The sequence below is a fragment of the Ostrea edulis genome, chromosome 2 (genome assembly GCF_947568905.1).
Source record: "Ostrea edulis chromosome 2, xbOstEdul1.1, whole genome shotgun sequence".
Lineage (NCBI taxonomy): Eukaryota > Metazoa > Mollusca > Bivalvia > Ostreida > Ostreidae > Ostrea > Ostrea edulis.
This window is the reverse complement of record NC_079165.1, coordinates 95,593,613-95,613,094: the sequence shown is the minus strand read 5'-3', so window position 1 is coordinate 95,613,094 and position 19,482 is coordinate 95,593,613. Positions and strand designations below refer to the sequence as shown.

At 34.8% G+C, this 19,482-nt stretch overlaps 1 protein-coding gene across 1 annotated transcript; it reads right to left on the bottom strand.

The window, feature by feature from the left end:
- Positions 1-1,024: 1,024 nt before the first annotated feature.
- LOC125680603 (nuclear pore complex protein Nup54-like) lies at positions 1,025-17,525 on the bottom strand. Its single transcript, XM_056155650.1, has 11 exons — positions 17,297-17,525; positions 14,743-14,972; positions 12,505-12,577; positions 11,988-12,211; positions 11,593-11,780; positions 8,637-8,830; positions 5,548-5,696; positions 3,631-3,738; positions 2,895-3,014; positions 2,131-2,241; positions 1,025-1,418 (listed from the first exon to the last, which is right to left on the bottom strand). The coding sequence occupies exons 1-11, from the start codon at positions 17,394-17,396 to the stop codon at positions 1,302-1,304; spliced, it is 1,614 nt and encodes a 537-aa protein (XP_056011625.1). The 5' UTR covers positions 17,397-17,525; the 3' UTR covers positions 1,025-1,301.
- Positions 17,526-19,482: the final 1,957 nt, after the last annotated feature.

The window sequence follows — 19,482 nt, the reverse complement described above, 5'->3', positions numbered from 1 at the left end:
GAAAATATAAATATCAACAATATTTGTCTATTCATTTCCAAATTTATCACTTAGTTGAGTAGCTCAGTAGGTTAGCACGTAGATTTCGGAACTGTAGATCGCGGGTTTGAGTCCAGCAGGGGTTTTAATTTTTTTTCAGTTTGCTTTCTATTAAAACTGCATTTTTTGACCAAATAAAGAAAATCTGAAAGTTTTCAATTTCAATATATTGTACATATCCTCCACTTTTCATCCTTATCAAATTTCTCTGGTGTAGCATACCTCCTTAATGGAGGAAAGAGAAAATTGAATTTATTCCCCTCATCAATATGTTGATAAAATTGATCAATGCAGTAGCTTCCAGTCAAATGTGACAGTGCATGAGAAACTAAAGATTAAATGTTTTGGCCTAATTCAGCAACACAACTGTACATCAAACATCAGCTAAATATCTGCTAGGATCTAGGATAGCAAAAAAGAAAAGCCTGAAAACGGAGAATTTCGAGAAGTTTCAATGTCAAAAGTCCTCTGAAAGTAGATCAATCAGCAAAATGAGACTCGGCAATTTCCAACTACACGCCAGTCCGCCTAATCATGGCCTTACTTCGAAGTTTCTGATTCCATGGGGAGCACTAGATGGTTTTCAGAGAGGAATGAGTGGCAATAGGAACCAAAAGCGAGCATTGTAGGTACAAGTTGTAGTGAAAGAGAGGCAGTCTTCATTCTATGAGTGGATAAGATATTGACAAACGTTTCTGAAATTTCTGTTTTACTCCCTTACACAAAAAACACTTTAAAAATTCTATAAATTTACCTATTTTTTATTCTATCACAAAACCCAAACTTGTAGATATCAGAATCTCCCAGAGTCAAAACTTTTTTTCAAAGTAACATAATCATGCATTTAAAAAAAAAAATTTCCTACATAAATTGTATCTTTACAAATTCAATTCCAGGTCAAGGTTTAATCTACCGTAACATCAAAAACCAACATTGCTACAGATATTTATCACTATAGTCTATAATCATTGAAGCAGAAATAAACTTTCAAGAAGTGGTCTTCTGCTTTATTCACTGTATCATCTGTTTACAAATGCGTAAAATGTTTCTAATAACAAACACTTAAAACATGAAATAGGATAGCAAATTGAAAACATCAGAAACTGTGATCAGAAATGTAATTTCATTCATATATGAATGAATGTCATGTGTTCCTGGATTCAACATCAGGGTACTTTAAAACAAGTTTCCTTAATCCTTTGCACTGAGGACCGAGGATAGTCCACACAACACAAAACTGAGATGGAACTCCTCTGTTGGTGTCACCGTCGACTGAATGAGGAGGCATCCAGGTTCTGCTCCATCAGCTGGACGTCCTGGCTGTCATCTTTGATGATGTCCACGAGATGTTTCAGTCCATCCTGTTGTTGCTTTAACAGCTGAAAGAAGAAAACCACTCAATACTTAATCACAGTTTATATTAAACCATCTAAATGTATGCTAGACAAGTATCCAAATAACATGATCTGCTTTTGATCAAAGTGTCCCAGAACTCCTGATCAGTGAAACACAAAACAGAGTCAAACAAAGAATTTCAATCAAACCCCTCCTCTGTGCATGTATTACCTAATCTTTCTGCATGCCCAGATATTTCAGAGAAAATCTATGGTGCATCAAAGTTTATTTCTGTTCAAGTCAAACATCTACTCTGGTCATTCAATCCCATAAAGTTTATTTCTGTTCAAGTCAAACATCTACTCTGGTCATTCAATCCCATAAAGTTTATTTCTGTTCAAGTCAAACATCTACTCTGGTCATTCATTCCCATAAAGCCACATTCTTCCCTTGAAGCATCATGTATGTAAGTCTTGACACAGTGGAGCCTTAGTTCCAAAATCTCTGGTCATTTATCCAGAACACACGTGCCTAGAAGTTTAACTTGGAATGCCAATGTCAACCGACAGTGACAATAAAGACCTTAATGCTCTGGGTACAGCACTGGCTCTCCCAGGCTTGACAAGGGGTCAACTCACACAACAGGCAAGAGATAGTGCTGTCCAATCTAGGTATATATCTAAATCAGGATAATATACTGACATTCTTAAAAAGACCTAAGTCAAACAAATTTAGAGATACAAGTAGTGATCTGACCTGTTTAATTTCCTGTTGCAGACCTGGATCCATCTGATAGCTTATGTCTGCTCTGGTTCCCGCCAAGTGATTCTGCATGCGAATCTGAGACATCAATTCATTCAGCCTTCCCTGTAATGAACAACAATTCAATTGTTGAATTAAGGTGGGTCGATCCTCATGTGACTTATCAATATTAATGGTTAAAAGTGCAAAATCTGTATTAATTTCCCGTCAATATAGTTAAATTTAATCAATAACCAAAGAAAATGTGTATGTTGCCACATTTTTAAAGATGTCAGATAAAAACAAAACGGAAGTATATGTTAACATAAGAAAATCACACTTTTTCGTTCTACAGAATAAAATAGATAAAAACTTGATGAAATGACAAATTTTGAATTTCAACAGTTAAAAAAAAAAAAATGTTAATTCATAAATATGTATAAATTAATTGTGGATATTGGGGAAATCATGTATAATAGACATACAGTAGAAGAAATAGCAGCATAGGAGTTATTGCCCTTGACAACATTTTTAAAATTACAAACAATTGATTGTCTATGGAAAATATCAACTTTTCAAAATCAATAGCTTACCAAATTTTTTATTTTATGCAGTGAATAAAATTTCTCTGAAAGATATATTTCTATCATGTGCAAAGTTTGATTTAATAAAGATTTTTGCAAAAACCTATGACATCACACGAGGATCAATTAACCTTAAAACAGAAAATAACATGTACATATAGTTTACAGGAAAGCATGCTTTAGTAAAAATTCTACCTTAAACTGTGTTGGGTGGTTGAGTTCAAGTTGAGTTTTTTCCAGCTGCACACGTAACTGCTCTTCCTCTGCTTGAATGGAATAGCCCATTTTTCGTGAAATTTCTTGTTTCACTACTACCTGTTAGATAAATAAGAAGTTTTGTCCCAATTAAATATACATCAATACATTATATGGTAAGTATACAACAAAAGCAAATACTTTTTTAAAAATTGTCTCGGAAATTTACATGCTTTATAATATAGAAGTTTCTGAGAGTTATGCAAACTAGTTTCTTCACATGTATTTCTCGTTTTGTAAAGTGTGATGAATTATTGATATACTGTAAAACTATAATTAAGAACATGTTACTATAAATATTGAAAATGGATGGTTGTGAATCCTCTGTTTTACTAAAATCATCAAATACATTATATTTACCATTATTAACACTAAAATAAACAACAAAACTTATTTTTTACAAATATTTCTAACAAAAGCTACATGTAGTTTTATCTTCTCTCTACTTTCTCTTCACGTGTAGGTATATTCTCCCTACTTTCTCTTTCATTTTGGTACATATATTACCAAATACACCAAAATAATTAACCTGTAACAACCTGTGACTGAGCTGAATGTGTTTTCTCTTGTATACTAACCTGTAACAACCTGTGACTGAGCTGAATGTGTTTTCTCTTGTATACTAACCTGTAACAACCTGTGACTGAGCTGAATGTGTTTTCTCTTGTATACTAACCTGTAACAACCTGTGACTGAGCTGAATGTGTTTTCTCTTGTATTCCTCTAACTTTGCCAACATGTTCACCTGCCTCTGTTGCAAGGATTCTAAATCTTCGGCAATCAGCTATGGTAAAAAAGGACATATTCTTATAAACATGTATATTCCAGGAAAATCACACACTTCTGACAAATTCTATCAAGACTGGTTGATTCCTTACATAGTCTTGATTTAAATTGAACTCTCTTACGTCTAGTCTCTGCTGGTTGATTCCTTACATAGTCTTGGTTTAAATTGAACTCTCTTATTACGTCTAGTCTCTGCTGGTTGATTCCTTACTTAGTCTTCATTTAAATTGAACTCTCTTACGTCTAGTCTCTGTTGATTGATTCCTTACATAGTCTTGATTTAAATTGAATTCTCTTACGTCTAGTCTCTGTTGATTGATTCCTTACATAGTCTTGATTTAAATTGAACTCTCTTACATCTAGTCTCTGTTGATTGATTCCTTACATAGTCTTGATTTAAATTGAACTCTCTTACGTCTAGTCTCTGCTGGTTGATTCCTTACTTAGTCTTGGTTTAAATTGAACTCTCTTACGTCTAGTCTCTGCTGATTGAATCCTTACATAGTCTTGATTTAAATTGAACTCTCTTACGTCTAGTCTCTGCTGGTTGATTCCTTACATAGTCTTGATTTAAATTGAACTCTCTTACGTCTAGTCTCTGTTGATTGATTCCTTACATAGTCTTGATTTAAATTGAACTCTCTTACGTCTAGTCTCTGCTGATTGATTCCTTACATAGTCTTGATTTAAATTGAACTCTCTTACGTCTAGTCTTTGTTGATTGATTCCTTACTTAGTCTTGGTTTAAATTGAACTCTCTTACGTCTAGTCTCTGTTGATTGATTCCTTACATAGTCTTGATTTAAATTGAACTCTCTTACGTCTAGTCTCTGTTAATTGATTCCTTACATAGTCTTGATTTAAATTGAACTCTCTTACATCTAGTCTCTGTTGATTGATTCCTTACATAGTCTTGGTTTAAATTGAACTCTCTTACGTCTAGTCTCTGTTAATTGATTCCTTACATAGTCTTGATTTAAATTGAACTCTCTTACGTCTAGTCTCTGTTGATTGATTCCTTACTTAGTCTTGGTTTAAATTGAACTCTCTTACGTCTAGTCTCTGTTGATTGATTCCTTACATAGTCTTGATTAAAATTGAACTCTCTTACGTCTAGTATCTGCTGATTGATTCCTTACATAGTCTTGGTTTAAATTGAACTCTCTTACGTCTAGTCTCTGCTGGTTGGTTCCTAACATAGTCTTGGTTTAAATTGAACTCTCTTACGTCTAGTCTCTGTTAATTGATTCCTTACATAGTCTTGATTTAAATTGAACTCTCTTACGTCTAGTCTCTGTTGATTGATTCCTTACTTAGTCTTGGTTTAAATTGAACTCTCTTACGTCTAGTCTCTGTTGATTGATTCCTTACATAGTCTTGATTAAAATTGAACTCTCTTACGTCTAGTATCTGCTGATTGATTCCTTACATAGTCTTGGTTTAAATTGAACTCTCTTACGTCTAGTCTCTGCTGGTTGGTTCCTAACATAGTCTTGGTTTAAATTGAACTCTCTTACGTCTAGTCTCTGTTGATTGATTCCTTACATAGTCTTGGTTTAAATTGAACTCTCTTACGTCTAGTCTCTGCTGATTGATTCCTTACATAGTCTTGATTTAAATTGAACTCTCTTACGTCTAGTCTTTGTTGATTGATTCCTTACATAGTCTTGGTTTAAATTGAACTCTCTTACGTCTAGTCTCTGCTGGTTGATTCCTTACTTAGTCTTGGTTTAAATTGAACTCTCTTACGTCTAGTCTCTGCTGATTGATTCCTTACTTAGTCTTGATTTAAATTGAACTCTCTTACATCTAGTCTCTGCTGGTGGGCTTGAGTCTGCTGTTCCTGGTGTTTTAACCTCTGGTGTAGGGCTTTAAATCCAATCATTGGAGCTGGAATTAGGCTGTCAGGATCTGGGTTATCTAACTTGGCTTGCTCCCACAGAAAAGGATGGATACCTGTCAGTAATATTGTAATACATGTATTGGTGTCGAGATCTGTTTGAAATCTTACGGCTACTAACATTCCTAATGTTAAAAAAGTACCTAAATTTGGCAAAATCTTAATTCAAAGTCTAATTGTGAGAATGTACAATCACAAGAGCTATATTCTAAAGCACTTAAAAATAAAGAAAATTGGGACTTTCAAAAGTGCAGTCTTCAAATGCTGCAGCATGCAATAATTTCATGTCATTTTGATACTATCACTGATCCTGTTATAGATACAGTGAAATCTGTCTAATCTGACACCTGCGCAATCCGACTCACTAAGCATTCCGACCCTTATTTTCATTCTCAATTTCATATTTTCATTGTTTTTTACACTGTTTACTCTGACACACGGTGTATTAAAAAAACCTTCGTTTCCCAGTACATGTCGGATTAGACAGGTTTCACTGTATATGTTGTCATGACTACTACTTATTCATTTCTGAAAACAGTCAGGATACACTTCTTGACCATGATACATACATGTAGCTTCCCAGTCCCTCCCTGGGGTCTCAACCCTGTAGTCAGGGGAATTTCAATTTTGTTAGAGTGTTTATAACTCATCAAATACCGTATGTGTTTTTATTTTAGCGTATTTCGAATTTACTGAAAATGGATCTTTAGCATTACTTGAGGTAATCATGATCTGGCACATGTTCTGTGTTTGACATAAATATATATTTTCATATTTTAACTCAACCATAAATTAGCACTCTTGCTTCACCACCAAAAGTGCTAAAACGGTAATCTCACTACCAGTGAAAAGTACACATACAGTAAATAAATTCATCATACTGTTTGTCTGCTAGAGCAGTACCTGCAGAGCAGAAGATTCTGAAGATTGGTCAAATACACCTAAGGCACCTTGCAACCCTTCAGGTACCTTACTTTCCTACAGCACCTTGTACCCTTCAGGTACCTTACTTTCCTACAGCACCTTGCACCCTTCAGGTACCTTACTTTCCTACAGCAGCTTGCACCCTTCAGGCACCTTGCTTTCCTAAAGCACCTTAAGTTTTACAATACATATGCATGTAGTTGTTTCTGTACACCCAAAAATATTACATGTACCACGATTTGTGAAGATGGGTTCAAATGTATCATAAAAAAGGTATAATGTTTATGAATGATGAACAATAAATGATGAATAGGCACTGATTGCACCAGATCACCTGATAAAGTGACCAAAGTAAAATTAAAGGAGCAGAGCATGGCACTTGAAACTTTTTATCATACTAACTCTTGAGAGTTAATTAAACAGTATATTTTCTCTCAAATAAGCAATTTTTTCTCAGGAATTTTACTAACCTGCCAGTGGTGTTTATAGACACTGGGGAATTTTACTAACCTGCCAGTGGTGTTTCTAGATACTGGGGAATTTTACTAACCTGTCAGTGGTGTTTCTAGATACTGGGGAATTTTACTAACCTGCTGGTAGCGTTTCTAGATACTGGGGAATTTTACTAACCTGCTGGTAGTGTTTCTAGATTCAGGAGAATTTCACTAACCTGCCAGTGGTGTTTATAGATACTGGGGAATTTTACTAACCTGCCGGTGGTGTTTCTAAATACTCAGGAATTTCACTAACCTGCTGGTGGTGTTTATAGATACTGGGGAATTTTACTAACCTGCTGGTGGTGTTTCTAGATACTCAGAAATTTCACTAACCTGCTGGTGGTGTTTATAGATACTGGGGAATTTTACTAACCTGCTGGTGGTGTTTATAGATACTGGGGAATTTTACTAACCTGCTGGTGGTGTTTATAGATACAGGAGAATTTTACTAAACGCTATTCCAGAAATGAATACATGGGGGGGGTCGGGAGGCACCTTTTGTATATACCAAGCACCCATAAAAAATAAATAAAAAATTACCCCATGACCCATCAAATTAATAAACTCATTTTACAATGACCCATCTAATAAAAAAAAAAAAAATAACCAGACCCACCACAAAAATATTTAAAAAAATGAAAACGGTACAAATCTCGCGAGGTTTTCGGGACAAACATTCTAGTCAATGACGCGGTAATGCCTGTGCAACATTGTATCACAGTAGTTCTGAAGAAACGATGTCACATCAACAATCAAAGGCATCTATGGCGGGAATGTTGGAAGTCCAAACGATGCTATTATCATGAAATGGGTATGGATATGTTTTTCCACGAATCGTTCGTCTTCTAATGGAGCCCGCGCCCGGAGGCCTCTATATCACCATCACACCGACTGATAAATATAACGCATCGGTACCCTCGTATAAATCAACTAAGGTTTGCCTATTTTTATTAGAAAACGGAATACCTATTGGTTTCAAAATATTCCCAAAATCGATGCACTGTAAACTGTAATAATCTACAGAACAGAGTTCGCCGCCATCACGTCTAAAGGGACCCTACTAAACGCGCCTCTAATTTGAAGCCGTAATGGAAAGTTATGCGCTGGACAACTCGAATAGTTCTATGTTACTTCCGATTTCCGATTTCGAAAGCAGCATTTCGAAAGCACGTTTTCAATTTTCCTTCAGACGTTTTGTAACCAACACGACAAGAGCAACAATAAAAATATTCTGAAAACTCAACACCCACGTGGCACAAAATAAAACAATAGAAACTACCCACTACCCATAATAAATATTTTTTAACAGTCCAACCACGGACCAATTAAAATATGAAAAAATACGACCACCCACACAAAAAAATATCGTTTGCCGCCCAACCCCCCCATTTGATCATTTCTGGAACAGCCCTAACCTGCTGGTGGCATTTCTAGATACTCAGGAATTTTACTAACCTGCTGGTAGTGTTTCTAGACACTGGGGAATTTTACTAACCTGTCAGTGGTGTTTCTAGATACTGGGGAATTTTACTAACCTGCCGGTGGTGTTTCTAGATACTGGGGAATTTTACTAACCTGCCGGTGGTGTTTCTAGATACTCCTTCAGGGCCTGTTCAGTGAATCCCATTTTGGGAATAACATTCTCCACCAACAGCTTACTCTTGAGTTGAGTAACTTGACCGTTGAGAAAATTACAGGTTTCATTGGCTGGGATTCTTCTGGCAGGACCTGTTGCAGGCCTCTCTAATATGTAGATCGCAAATTCTGTCCTGTTAATACAAATCCATCAAGATTTCATTTCATCATGTTTTCAATCCCTATAGAGTCTGACCTATACAACTGTACACATAGTAAACTACTTCAGAACAATATATATATATATATATATATATATATATATATATATATATATATATATATATATAACTGTCTTGTTTTCAGTGACCCAACCTACTCATCAGTTCTGCTGCCTATCCAAAACTTTTAAAACATATACAGGCTTTTGTAGCCATGGCCACAACTAGGGTCCTATTTCAGTTACTTAAGGCAGGGAATCTAAGGGCCACCTTAAGGCTCAGTGGGTCCACAATGTGGATGCTCCTAGTGTTTTAGGACAGTAATTCTCTATTTAAATAAACAAACATTTGTGGTGTTTAAAATATGAAAGGCTCTTATTGAGGGATATAAAACAGCAACCTTAACTTTACTCAATATATCTCCTTGCAGCATGAATTTACATTGAACGAATGATGAATTGACACTTTTAGCGGGCACTTTTTGAGTTACGCAAACATTGATTGCAAACCAAGAGGATTCAGTTTCAACGGTTAACAGAACAAATGATAGATCTTAGGGCTATATCGATTGACCGAAATATCGATACTGTTCAATATAAACGCTCGATTCAATGTTCTATTCATTGCTTCGATTTTCGGTTCGATACGTTTATTACAATTTGGTTCAGTAAAACACATCAGGCTCGGCCTGTACTTATATATTTTTTTTTACCTGCATGAGGGAAAAAATAGCGTCACATAATGTTGAGACTGTTGTTTGCCTCGAGTCTTACGAAAACAATAATGAACTTTATCAGTTTAAACTACAGAGTCAACAGGTATCTCACAGTTCGGCAGTTTGGAAACATTCTGCTTTTAAAATTATTGATGTGAATATTGGTTATCAAATTTTTCTTCAATGTTATCATTGGTTTCTTCTGTAAATTGTATTGTATTGGAAGTATTGAATCGTGGCATAAGTATTGCAATATCTATTGTATCGTGAAGGGGGCGTATTGTTTCAGTCCTAATGGATCTACAAAAAAAATGTACCTATCATGCCTATATCTCAAAACAAGTCTTTTTACCAAGACAATTGCCTTGACTGCCCCAGTAGTTACAGCCATGGTACCTAATTTGAAAAAAAATCGTATTCGATTTAAATGTAATTTTGGAACATAATAAGATTAAACTAGAAAACTGACACGGTCAGCAAGGACCCCGCTGAGGGTTATTAGAGGAAAGTGACATCTGTATTTGATATAGCAATGTTTGGGGCTGGTATATACGTTAGAATTAATAATATTCAAAGATACATTGGAATGCAAATTTGTGAAAAAGGAATCATGATGCATATTTATGAGAGACTGATGCAATTTAAATTACTTCTGTTTGACACACATTCTTCCACTCAAACACAACAGAGTGCAAATAAATCCAACTGTAATAGGGGATTCAAAATGGATAACTGGTACAAAATATGGTACATACTATTCCAAAAGGATTATGAATTTGACTTATTGATGTCTTGGAAAAGGAAATTCTGACATCGGGGCTCTAAGCGTTTTCAAACACATTGTCATTTGATAAGCGTTCTACATTTTTAAAAATAGAAATTTATAGAATATGTCTTTACATATATAGGTGAGAAAGTTTCCATTATTCCTAGCCGAGACATACCATGTATGAGCTAACACGCCATTTAGAGATTTTCACCGATGAAAGCTTGGTAACAGTAATCAATAAGGTCCAATCATTTTGTATCTACCGGTATTTTGTGACTTTCTTTATTAAACGGAACAGTTCTCTAAGGTGTAACGTGCAATTACTACATAATTCAATTTCTTGGAGCAGTTTCACTTTGCAACCGGATTTAAGAAATTTTATTTCGTATTCTGATCCCGATCGAAAGTTGTTGACAGGGAATGACGTGTTAATTCAATATACATGTAACATCAAGCATTTTTTACATCACATTAAAAAAATAAATAAATATATATATATATATATATATACATAAACAATGTTGTAGAGTTATTTCTTGTAAATTTTCTATATATCAATACAATGCGTATCAAAATTCAAATTGAATTATCTCCCTTAGACAGTGGTAAATAGATACGGTCATAATAAGAAAGATGATGACATACAAACAGACAAAGTGACATGACTCCAAAATATATAGGTGTCTTCCTCTTATTGTAAAGTATTTCTGTACAAAATTTGAAAACTGTACAATGAAAACTGTTAGAGTTATTGCGTCACAAAGAAAGTGTTCATAATAACAAAGATCATGCCATACAGACACACAAAGTGAAATGACTCCAAAACCTATAGGCTTCTTCTTATTGTTAAGTATTTCTGTACAAAATTTGAAAACTGTACAATAAAAACTGTTTGAGTTATCGTGTCAAAGTCTGACAGTTAATGAGAGAACTGCTGCAAATATTACCCTTAATATAGGAGAAGTAATTTAAATGATGACATCCAAGAACTGTGATATACACAGTAATTAGGGATGTATAACATTTCAATCAAAACTGATTGTGAGGGTGGTTGTAGTTTTCTACAATCTGCAATTTGGTGATTTGTATGAAAAAAATTGTGGGTCATACAAAATGTCTACAATTTATTTTAAGAAACACTGAAACCCAAGGTTAAATTAATTCGGACGCTTTTTTTAACGGTAAGCCATTTAGAGGTTGAAAGATATCAATGCGTAAAATTGAGTCCACATGAACTGAAGATTTCCTTACATGTTATCTGGGAGTTTCTTTATCCCTTCTACACAAACAGATAGTTGAGGTTTGCTGCCAAAGATTCCAAACAGCGTGTCGACAATCTGCTGCTGGTGAGATCTAACATCTGCTTCAGGGTTCCTTATAAACAACGACACCAGTCCATCTTCATTCTTTGTTTTGGGCAGTCTATTATACCCCACAGCCTAGGTAAATACAGTAATGAACTGTATGAAACTAATGCACAATAAGTAAAGACAAGTTTATAGTTTCAACAAATCAATATAGACAAAATTATCATTCCATGTCTCGTTGCTTGCCATATCTTTTACGAATGCAGTCCATGACAGTCAGTGCACACAGACACATTTTGTATATACTGTGACAATTCATCACTATGAAAACAATCCTACTTTGAATCTGCAATAGGGATTTTCTGGGGTAAATTCCACGCTGCCATGTTGACTGTAAATCCCCTTTCCTGTGCCCCATGCAGCCTGTAGCTGATTCCATTTAGCAATAATGGCATCCCTTTCATCGCCATAAATCTGTGGAAGAGTAACCGCTGTGGTGATGTTTTCTAAGTTTGAAGAAACCTGTTGTGTCTGTTGGGGTTGAAGGGGATTGGTCTGCTGTGCTTCAAATTCATAAGAAATTGCATTTGAACCAAAGTTGACAATCATAAAATAATGTGATGTGAACAGGATCAAGATTCAAACAATATAAAGTTTTTCCAAAAAAAAAAAAATACCTCGAACTTTATTTTTGGGTTGTCAAGTTGAATGAGAATTAGAAAACATACATTGTATGAGGAGAAATTCCATTCTTTTTTAAAGAATTTTTTCTACAAAACTAGTCCATTGACCACAATATTCCATGTCATTCCATAATTGTTAGCATTTTCTCATTTATAACAAAAAGAATACCTACTTCCAAGCCCAAAGCCAAATGATGGTTGGCCTGGAATGCTGCTGCTTGTTCCACCAAGGTTTGATCCAAAGCTCTGAATAAAGAGAACAAAAAACATCTATAAAACATATAGATATAATTAATATTCATCACCACTTCCGCTAAAGTCTATGCCACCATGTTTTGTCAGGGACACTTTTCCAGCTACATAAATGTCCCATCATAACATCAAATTCATACATCGCCACCTGCCACCCTGTTTTCAAATTTCATTATCATACAGTGTAGGTCCTGATATACTGTCAAAGGCATGTGATCAGTGAAACTGTTAATTAGTCATCACCTTAACAAAGGAGATATTTGTTTTTTGGGATTAGGGTGTTTTTCTGTTTAAAAGAAATTTTACGTTTCAGTAAAGTGGGTGTATTCAACTTCAGATGAAACAAATGAATGTGTACATACATGTACATTTGATCCTGCATGTCTGAGATTTATTGTACAGAACTAAAATACAATTATTAAAACAGTCACACCAATCACTCTTGGCCATTACCAATGGACCTTCAAGATGATGAAATGTGGTTATATATGCTAAATCCTCATTGTCTTGAAATTTTGGTGTGTCTACCAATTGATATCATCAAAACAAATGTACATCGATGGTCGATTGAATCAGCTGAGGTATTACATACTAGGTGTAAATTTCGCATACCTAGAATTGTTGCACAATTTCCCTACACCAGCATCTTATAATGCATTTTTAAAAAAAATACGAAATCAATATTTTCACAAGTGATTTAATTTTCACAAATTTAATGGTTAATTTCACAAGTTAGTTAATTTTCATTCCCATTAAATTCATGTTATTTAAATATTTATGATTTGTGAAAGATTTAGGTTGAGTAGTAGTACACGTAAATCAAATTTCTTTTACACATATCGACATAACGTAGCCACAGAAAAAAAAAAAGACAACATGATTACATGTACTTTCATTAAGTTTTGTTGATCTTGGTTTTTTTTGGCAATTCAAACATGTCAGAAGAACCTCATATTCTCTCATATCTACGTATGTAAGATACAGATATTCTATGAAAGAAAGGTATGCAAAATATTTCTATCTTTCATATCACGTGACGTTTATCTTACATATCCCGTGACGTCATAATCAATACACAACTAGCTTGCAACTTACCTCGCCTCGATTGACAAACACTAGCGTCTGCAAAGCTCTTGTACAAAAAATGACAGATTGTAATGTCCCTGATAATCTCCAGGTGTATGTGACCGGACACAAAAATACACATTCCTTGAACAATTACTGCACACTCAACAACAGTCACAAATTCCTCATACACCTATGTCATCCGGTGCATTATGCCAGTTCACAGAAACCCAGCCCACACGGTCTATTACTTCTAGGCCTACCTCCACATTCACTCTGTCAACGTCTACTGTCCGTGTCTCAGGTGAAATAAGTGCCTTCAATGTCTATGAGACTCGAGTCCTTGCACGCGTGAAAAACGAAAGTCTAGCCATGCCCATGGACATATTCACCAACAAAAACCACTTGGAATCTCTCTTCACACATTCGTCATTAAATAACTGCTCAATTAATATCAATATCAATGCTCCTCTAAGAAAAAAAACGTGCAGTTGTGGATTCATTTTCTGATTAGGTCTGTCAAAATGTTTCGCGCTGATGGACTGTCGAGTTACGTCACGCATCGATTTATTCAAAGAGAAATAACTCTAATACAATTCACTTATACACTCGTCGGCCGATTTTTTGTCGGTAACGTAGTTGACAAAATAAAGGTCGTAGAATTCGATTCTGGTGTTATTTTTAATGTACAGCGAAAAATTAATTAATTGGAAAATTCTCAAAATGGCGTCGCTAGGCACAAGGAAAATGGAAAACTCTAGAAATATGAGAGAAAAATACTCTCTTATGAGTTGCCATGAAATATTAAGGTGATTCCACCCTCGGGGTTGCAAAAAAGCGGTAAAACCCTCGGCAAAGCCTCGGGTTTCACAGCTTTTTTGCAACCCTCGGGTGGAATCACCTTATATTTCATGGCTACTCATAAGAGAGTCTTATATTCTTCACCTGACTGCTTAGCAGGCAATCCAAAATCTGATGAGTCTAAACACCTATTGTCATTTTGTAGAGTTGCCCCTTTTTTACCAATTTTTCATTATCTTCAGACTTGAATTGTTCATTAGTTTACTTTACAGAGACAATGAAATAATACATACCGGGAAAGCTGTCCCTCCTGCAAATGCAGATGTGCCTGTTCCTGTACTTGTCCCTCCAAATGAGAAGCCAGAAGAGGCAGTTGAAGCAGGTGCTCCACCGAAAGAGAATCCTGTGGAGGCACTTGATGCTGGGGCTCCACCAAATGAGAAACCTGATGTGGTGGAGGCAACTGGAGCACCAAATGTAAAGCCAGTGGAAGCTGTAGTTTTAGGCTGTGTTCCAAAAGCACCTAAAATGGTACAATAATTCAGAATTGCAATTTTGATGATCAAGTGATGTTCTGATTATCGCTGATAATCAATTGTTGCCAAAATATCTTTGATTCTGCCTCTGAAGTACATGTATCTTTATAATGATTGATCATGTTCGATTAGGCCAAAAAAAGTATGTGTGTTTACGGTCACCCAATCGAACCTATATTTTTACTCCGACCCCAAAATTTTTTTTATCAGAAAATATATAATTTTCCGGTAATTTCGTCTCCTTCTGGAACCGAACCTGCTATTACTAAACTTCTTTAAAAATTACGCCTTCCGTCATTAGGGTGTTCGGTGAAAACAGCAAATGTTTTACCTCTGACCTTCAAAGAATGTACCTACCTGCAAGAGTCGATAAATGTTATTGCACTATTCCAAAACTTCACTGCATTTACAGACATTTTCAACCAATATGATGATTTCAATCTAAAGAACCCGTGGGGATCCGGGTTAGAATTGGTCCTCAGTACCCCGTGCTTGTCGTAAGAGCCTGCATAAGAGGCAACTAAATGGGGTGGTCCTTCAGGTGAGACTGCAAAATCTGAGGCCTTATATCACAGCAGGTGTGGCACAATAAAAATCCCTCCCTGCTAAAAAGCCTTAAGTGCTGAGCATAGGTCTAAATTTTGCAGCCCTTCACCAGCAATGGTGATGTCTCCACATGAATGAATTTTTTTTAGGTGAGATGTTTAACATAACCAACCAACTAAAGAACAATGAATATAAAGTTGCACAAGATAACATCATCCCTAGCAGTTGGTGAGGTTGTTTATATGTAACAAGTACACAAATAATAATACATTAAATAGCAACAACAACAAAATCAAGTATGCAAATTCACAACACAAACCATAACTAATCATGTTCTTTTGATTACATTCAAGAAATGAATATTACAAATGTCCACATTTTCTCATTAGATGATGAAAAAGAAAAGCTTCTTCCCCTTGAAGTTCTTATGCTTCATATATGTTAGCTGCAGAACTGTAGCTCTCTGAAAAAATATTTTGACATAACAGAGAGCTACAGAGCCACCCCTTATAAAAACCTTCGATTTACGGCACACAAAAAGTTGCGCACGGTTGAGGCCTTATATCGTTGTATTCTTGAGTTGCTGTTTCATATATTTAATATCAAAAAATTCTTAACATATTTTCCTACTATACTTGTGTCTAAACACACCTTCAAATATTCATTAAAGCCCCATACGACCTGAAAACTCCCAGCTTCAAATGATTTCGTTTATTGACGTAGTCATGTTAGGTAGCCGGGTCAATTCGAATCCTGGTTAATTTCCATACTTGCACAATAACGTCTAGATGTGAACTAATATCCCCACAAATATTTTAGCTAAATATTTTAAATAATATATCATCCCAGTGCCTTTAAATAATAATTATTCAAATAGCTAAACTCACAGCAATGCGGCTTTCATTAGTCTGGTGCGGTCTCCATCCCTGCCACACGAGTGTTAAGGACTTTAGTAGCATTTTCATGAATCAAGAGCTTATTTTACCTTTAGAAAAACTTTATTTTTTTAATTTCTATAGATTATTCGTATTGATAATAAATGAAGAGCGAATACATAACATATAACGAATTTTATGAATATATACTAACAACAACAGGGTACGAACTGACCCGGCTACCTAACATGGCTACGTCAACAAACGAAATCATTTGAAGCTGGGAGTTTTCAGGTCGTGTGGGGCTTTAATGAATATTTGAAGGTATGTTTAGACACAAGTATAGTAGGAAAATATGTTAAGAATTTTTTGATATTAAATTTATGAGACAGTAACTCAAGAATACAACGATATAAGGTCTCAACCGTGCGCAGCTTTTCGTGCGCCGTAAATCGAAGGTTTTTATAAGGGGTGGCTCTGTAGCTCTCTGTTATGTCAAAATATTTTTTCAGAGAGCTACAGTTCTGCAGCTACATATATGTCTACAAATTATTCCAATACATTATAATTATCTGTTGTTATCTCTGAATCAACTTGATTCTGTAAACATTAAAATTCTAATAATTTAACAAAAGGAAATGCAAAAGAATTGGCAAAAGCTTCCACATATCTATTTAGGCACTAAATACTAAATATAGCAAAGGGAAATTCCACTGATCAGCAAGTACCTGCGTAAGACCGAATAACCAGTTAGATCAAGAAAACATGAGACAGAAGAATGTATCAGCTTTTCTTAAGTGAACTGCTTGGTGTTCAGTATGTTTCCCATTAGAAAATGACGAACATCTAAGACTTAGAAGTAGATAACACGTTTTTCTATAATCTATTACCTGATGACTGTATTGGCGTTCCAAAACCAAATGATGGCGTTGATGACGATGTGTTAGTTGCACCAAACGGTGTAGTGCCAGTCCCTAGAGGAAATGCCATTTTCGTTTAACTTTTTCCTATAAAAAATACTTTCATTTCATATTTACAACAACAATCTGGGTCTACAATCGACTGAGAACGCCATTCCCGCTCGTCTCTATATACCTCCTTTATCAAAGAGCTAGTCAAGGGGCACAATCGCTAGATACAGTGTGGGTTAGTAAAAGTGGTGGATTTATGGGGAAGGGAGCTCAATATAAATCACGGTCTCTTTTTAAGAAAAAATAATTGATAAAAGGAGCAACAATTTTTAATTTTACTCTCAAATAAATGACAAGATTTTTTTATTCATTGTTACTTTTACTGGCAGAACTTATATATTCTAACCCCTTCCCCCCGAAAAACTTAAAATTTATGTCATTTTATTAATTTCACCTCATTAAAAGTGACAGAAAATAGTAAAAATGACTACATATCAGACATATCTCAAACCCTATGAAAAGTATAAAATCCAGCATAAGGTCATTCCACCCTTCTAGAATTACAGGTTCAATTAATCTCATATTTGAGTGTTGATTCTTCAAATAATATATCATAGTAAGAAATAAAACTGATAAAACAAATATGTTGCGGTATCAATAAATTTTTTATAAATTAGCACAATATACCTATTATCAACGTCAGAAAATTGCAATTTTCTTTAAACAGCATTATCCGAAAATTTCACAAAAACTGGTTGAAACGATATGATAGTATTCGTAACAATTTCATGAAACTGTTTCTTAAAAATATGTATATATATACAAAATGTTGGTGAAAAATAAAGGAAATCTATCGCATAGTGGACTTGACAATTAGTTTAATGAAAACAGAGTTATTTCCCTTGGATTGAATGTTTTGAAATATATAATTGATTATTCATATATAACTTATAATAGAATTTTGAAATATTTTATGGTTAACAAGATTATTTACAATAACTATTGAAAAAAGACTCCAACAAAATTCATGTTTCTGTCATGCATAAATCTTATTAAATCATTGACTTTGCAAAATCTTATGACGTCACAGGAGGGAGGAAATACCTACTTTTAAAAAAGGCCACTCCCGAACCCTTGTCTCGTAAAGTTGCCCCCCCCCCCTTACTCCAATTTCAGGATCCATCCTTGTCTAATATATACATTTTGCTAATTTAGTCATTTTCTAAGCATATGTCATAGAAGTGAACAGATTTGTAACCTGTAATTTGGAAGAACTAGGAGATTGATTTTAATACTCGTTCGATTTACTTCGAACATGAAATGAGTAGATTCTCCCCCCATGAAAGACCAGAAATATTATTAGTTTCTTTGATCTAATAAATATCTGAAATAAAAGCAGTAAAATATTTAATGACCTCATAAATTTATTTTCTCCATGCGATTTTAATTACACCTACACCAGCAAACTTCACGAAGCGTGTAATTTGGAAGGCACAAACAATAGAATTGATTATGTTCACATACATTTCCAATGAAGTTTGCTGGCGTAAAGCATCGCCCTAATGTATTTTTAAAATGTATGAATAATTATAATAATGTAAAATTGGAATTTTACAATAATATATTGAACTAGAGCAAAGCTCGTTGCAAAGCAACGAGAGGTCTTCCGTCGGAGCTGTATGGCATAAAAACCTTGAACTTGACCATGTGTCCTTGGGTCAGGTCCTAATGCAGCCTGAGTTAACTTGAAAATCTGTTGTAAGTATGAAATCTAAATGTTTTTTCGTTACTTGATATGGCCAGGACAGGGTTTGTATTTTCTAAAAAGTGAACTTGACAATGTGACCATGGGTCAAGGCCAGGACATATTCTTTGATCATATGGAAACTTTTAATCAGCATTAATTAAAAAAAAATGCCATTAGTAAGATATATTAAGACTCTAATAAATTTTTAATTTTTAGACCTTTAGAAATGGTGCAAATGACCTTACATCAAGAATATTCATGTTATGGTCATTAATAATCTTTATGTGAAGAATGAGCTTACGGTGTATTTTTAAAAGTTGTGGTTTGGGCACATTTGCACGGATAGACGGACTTGGCGATATCTCAAACTTTATTTGCTGGGATATAATTAGTGTTCGGTAATATTGTTGTCTGTTCT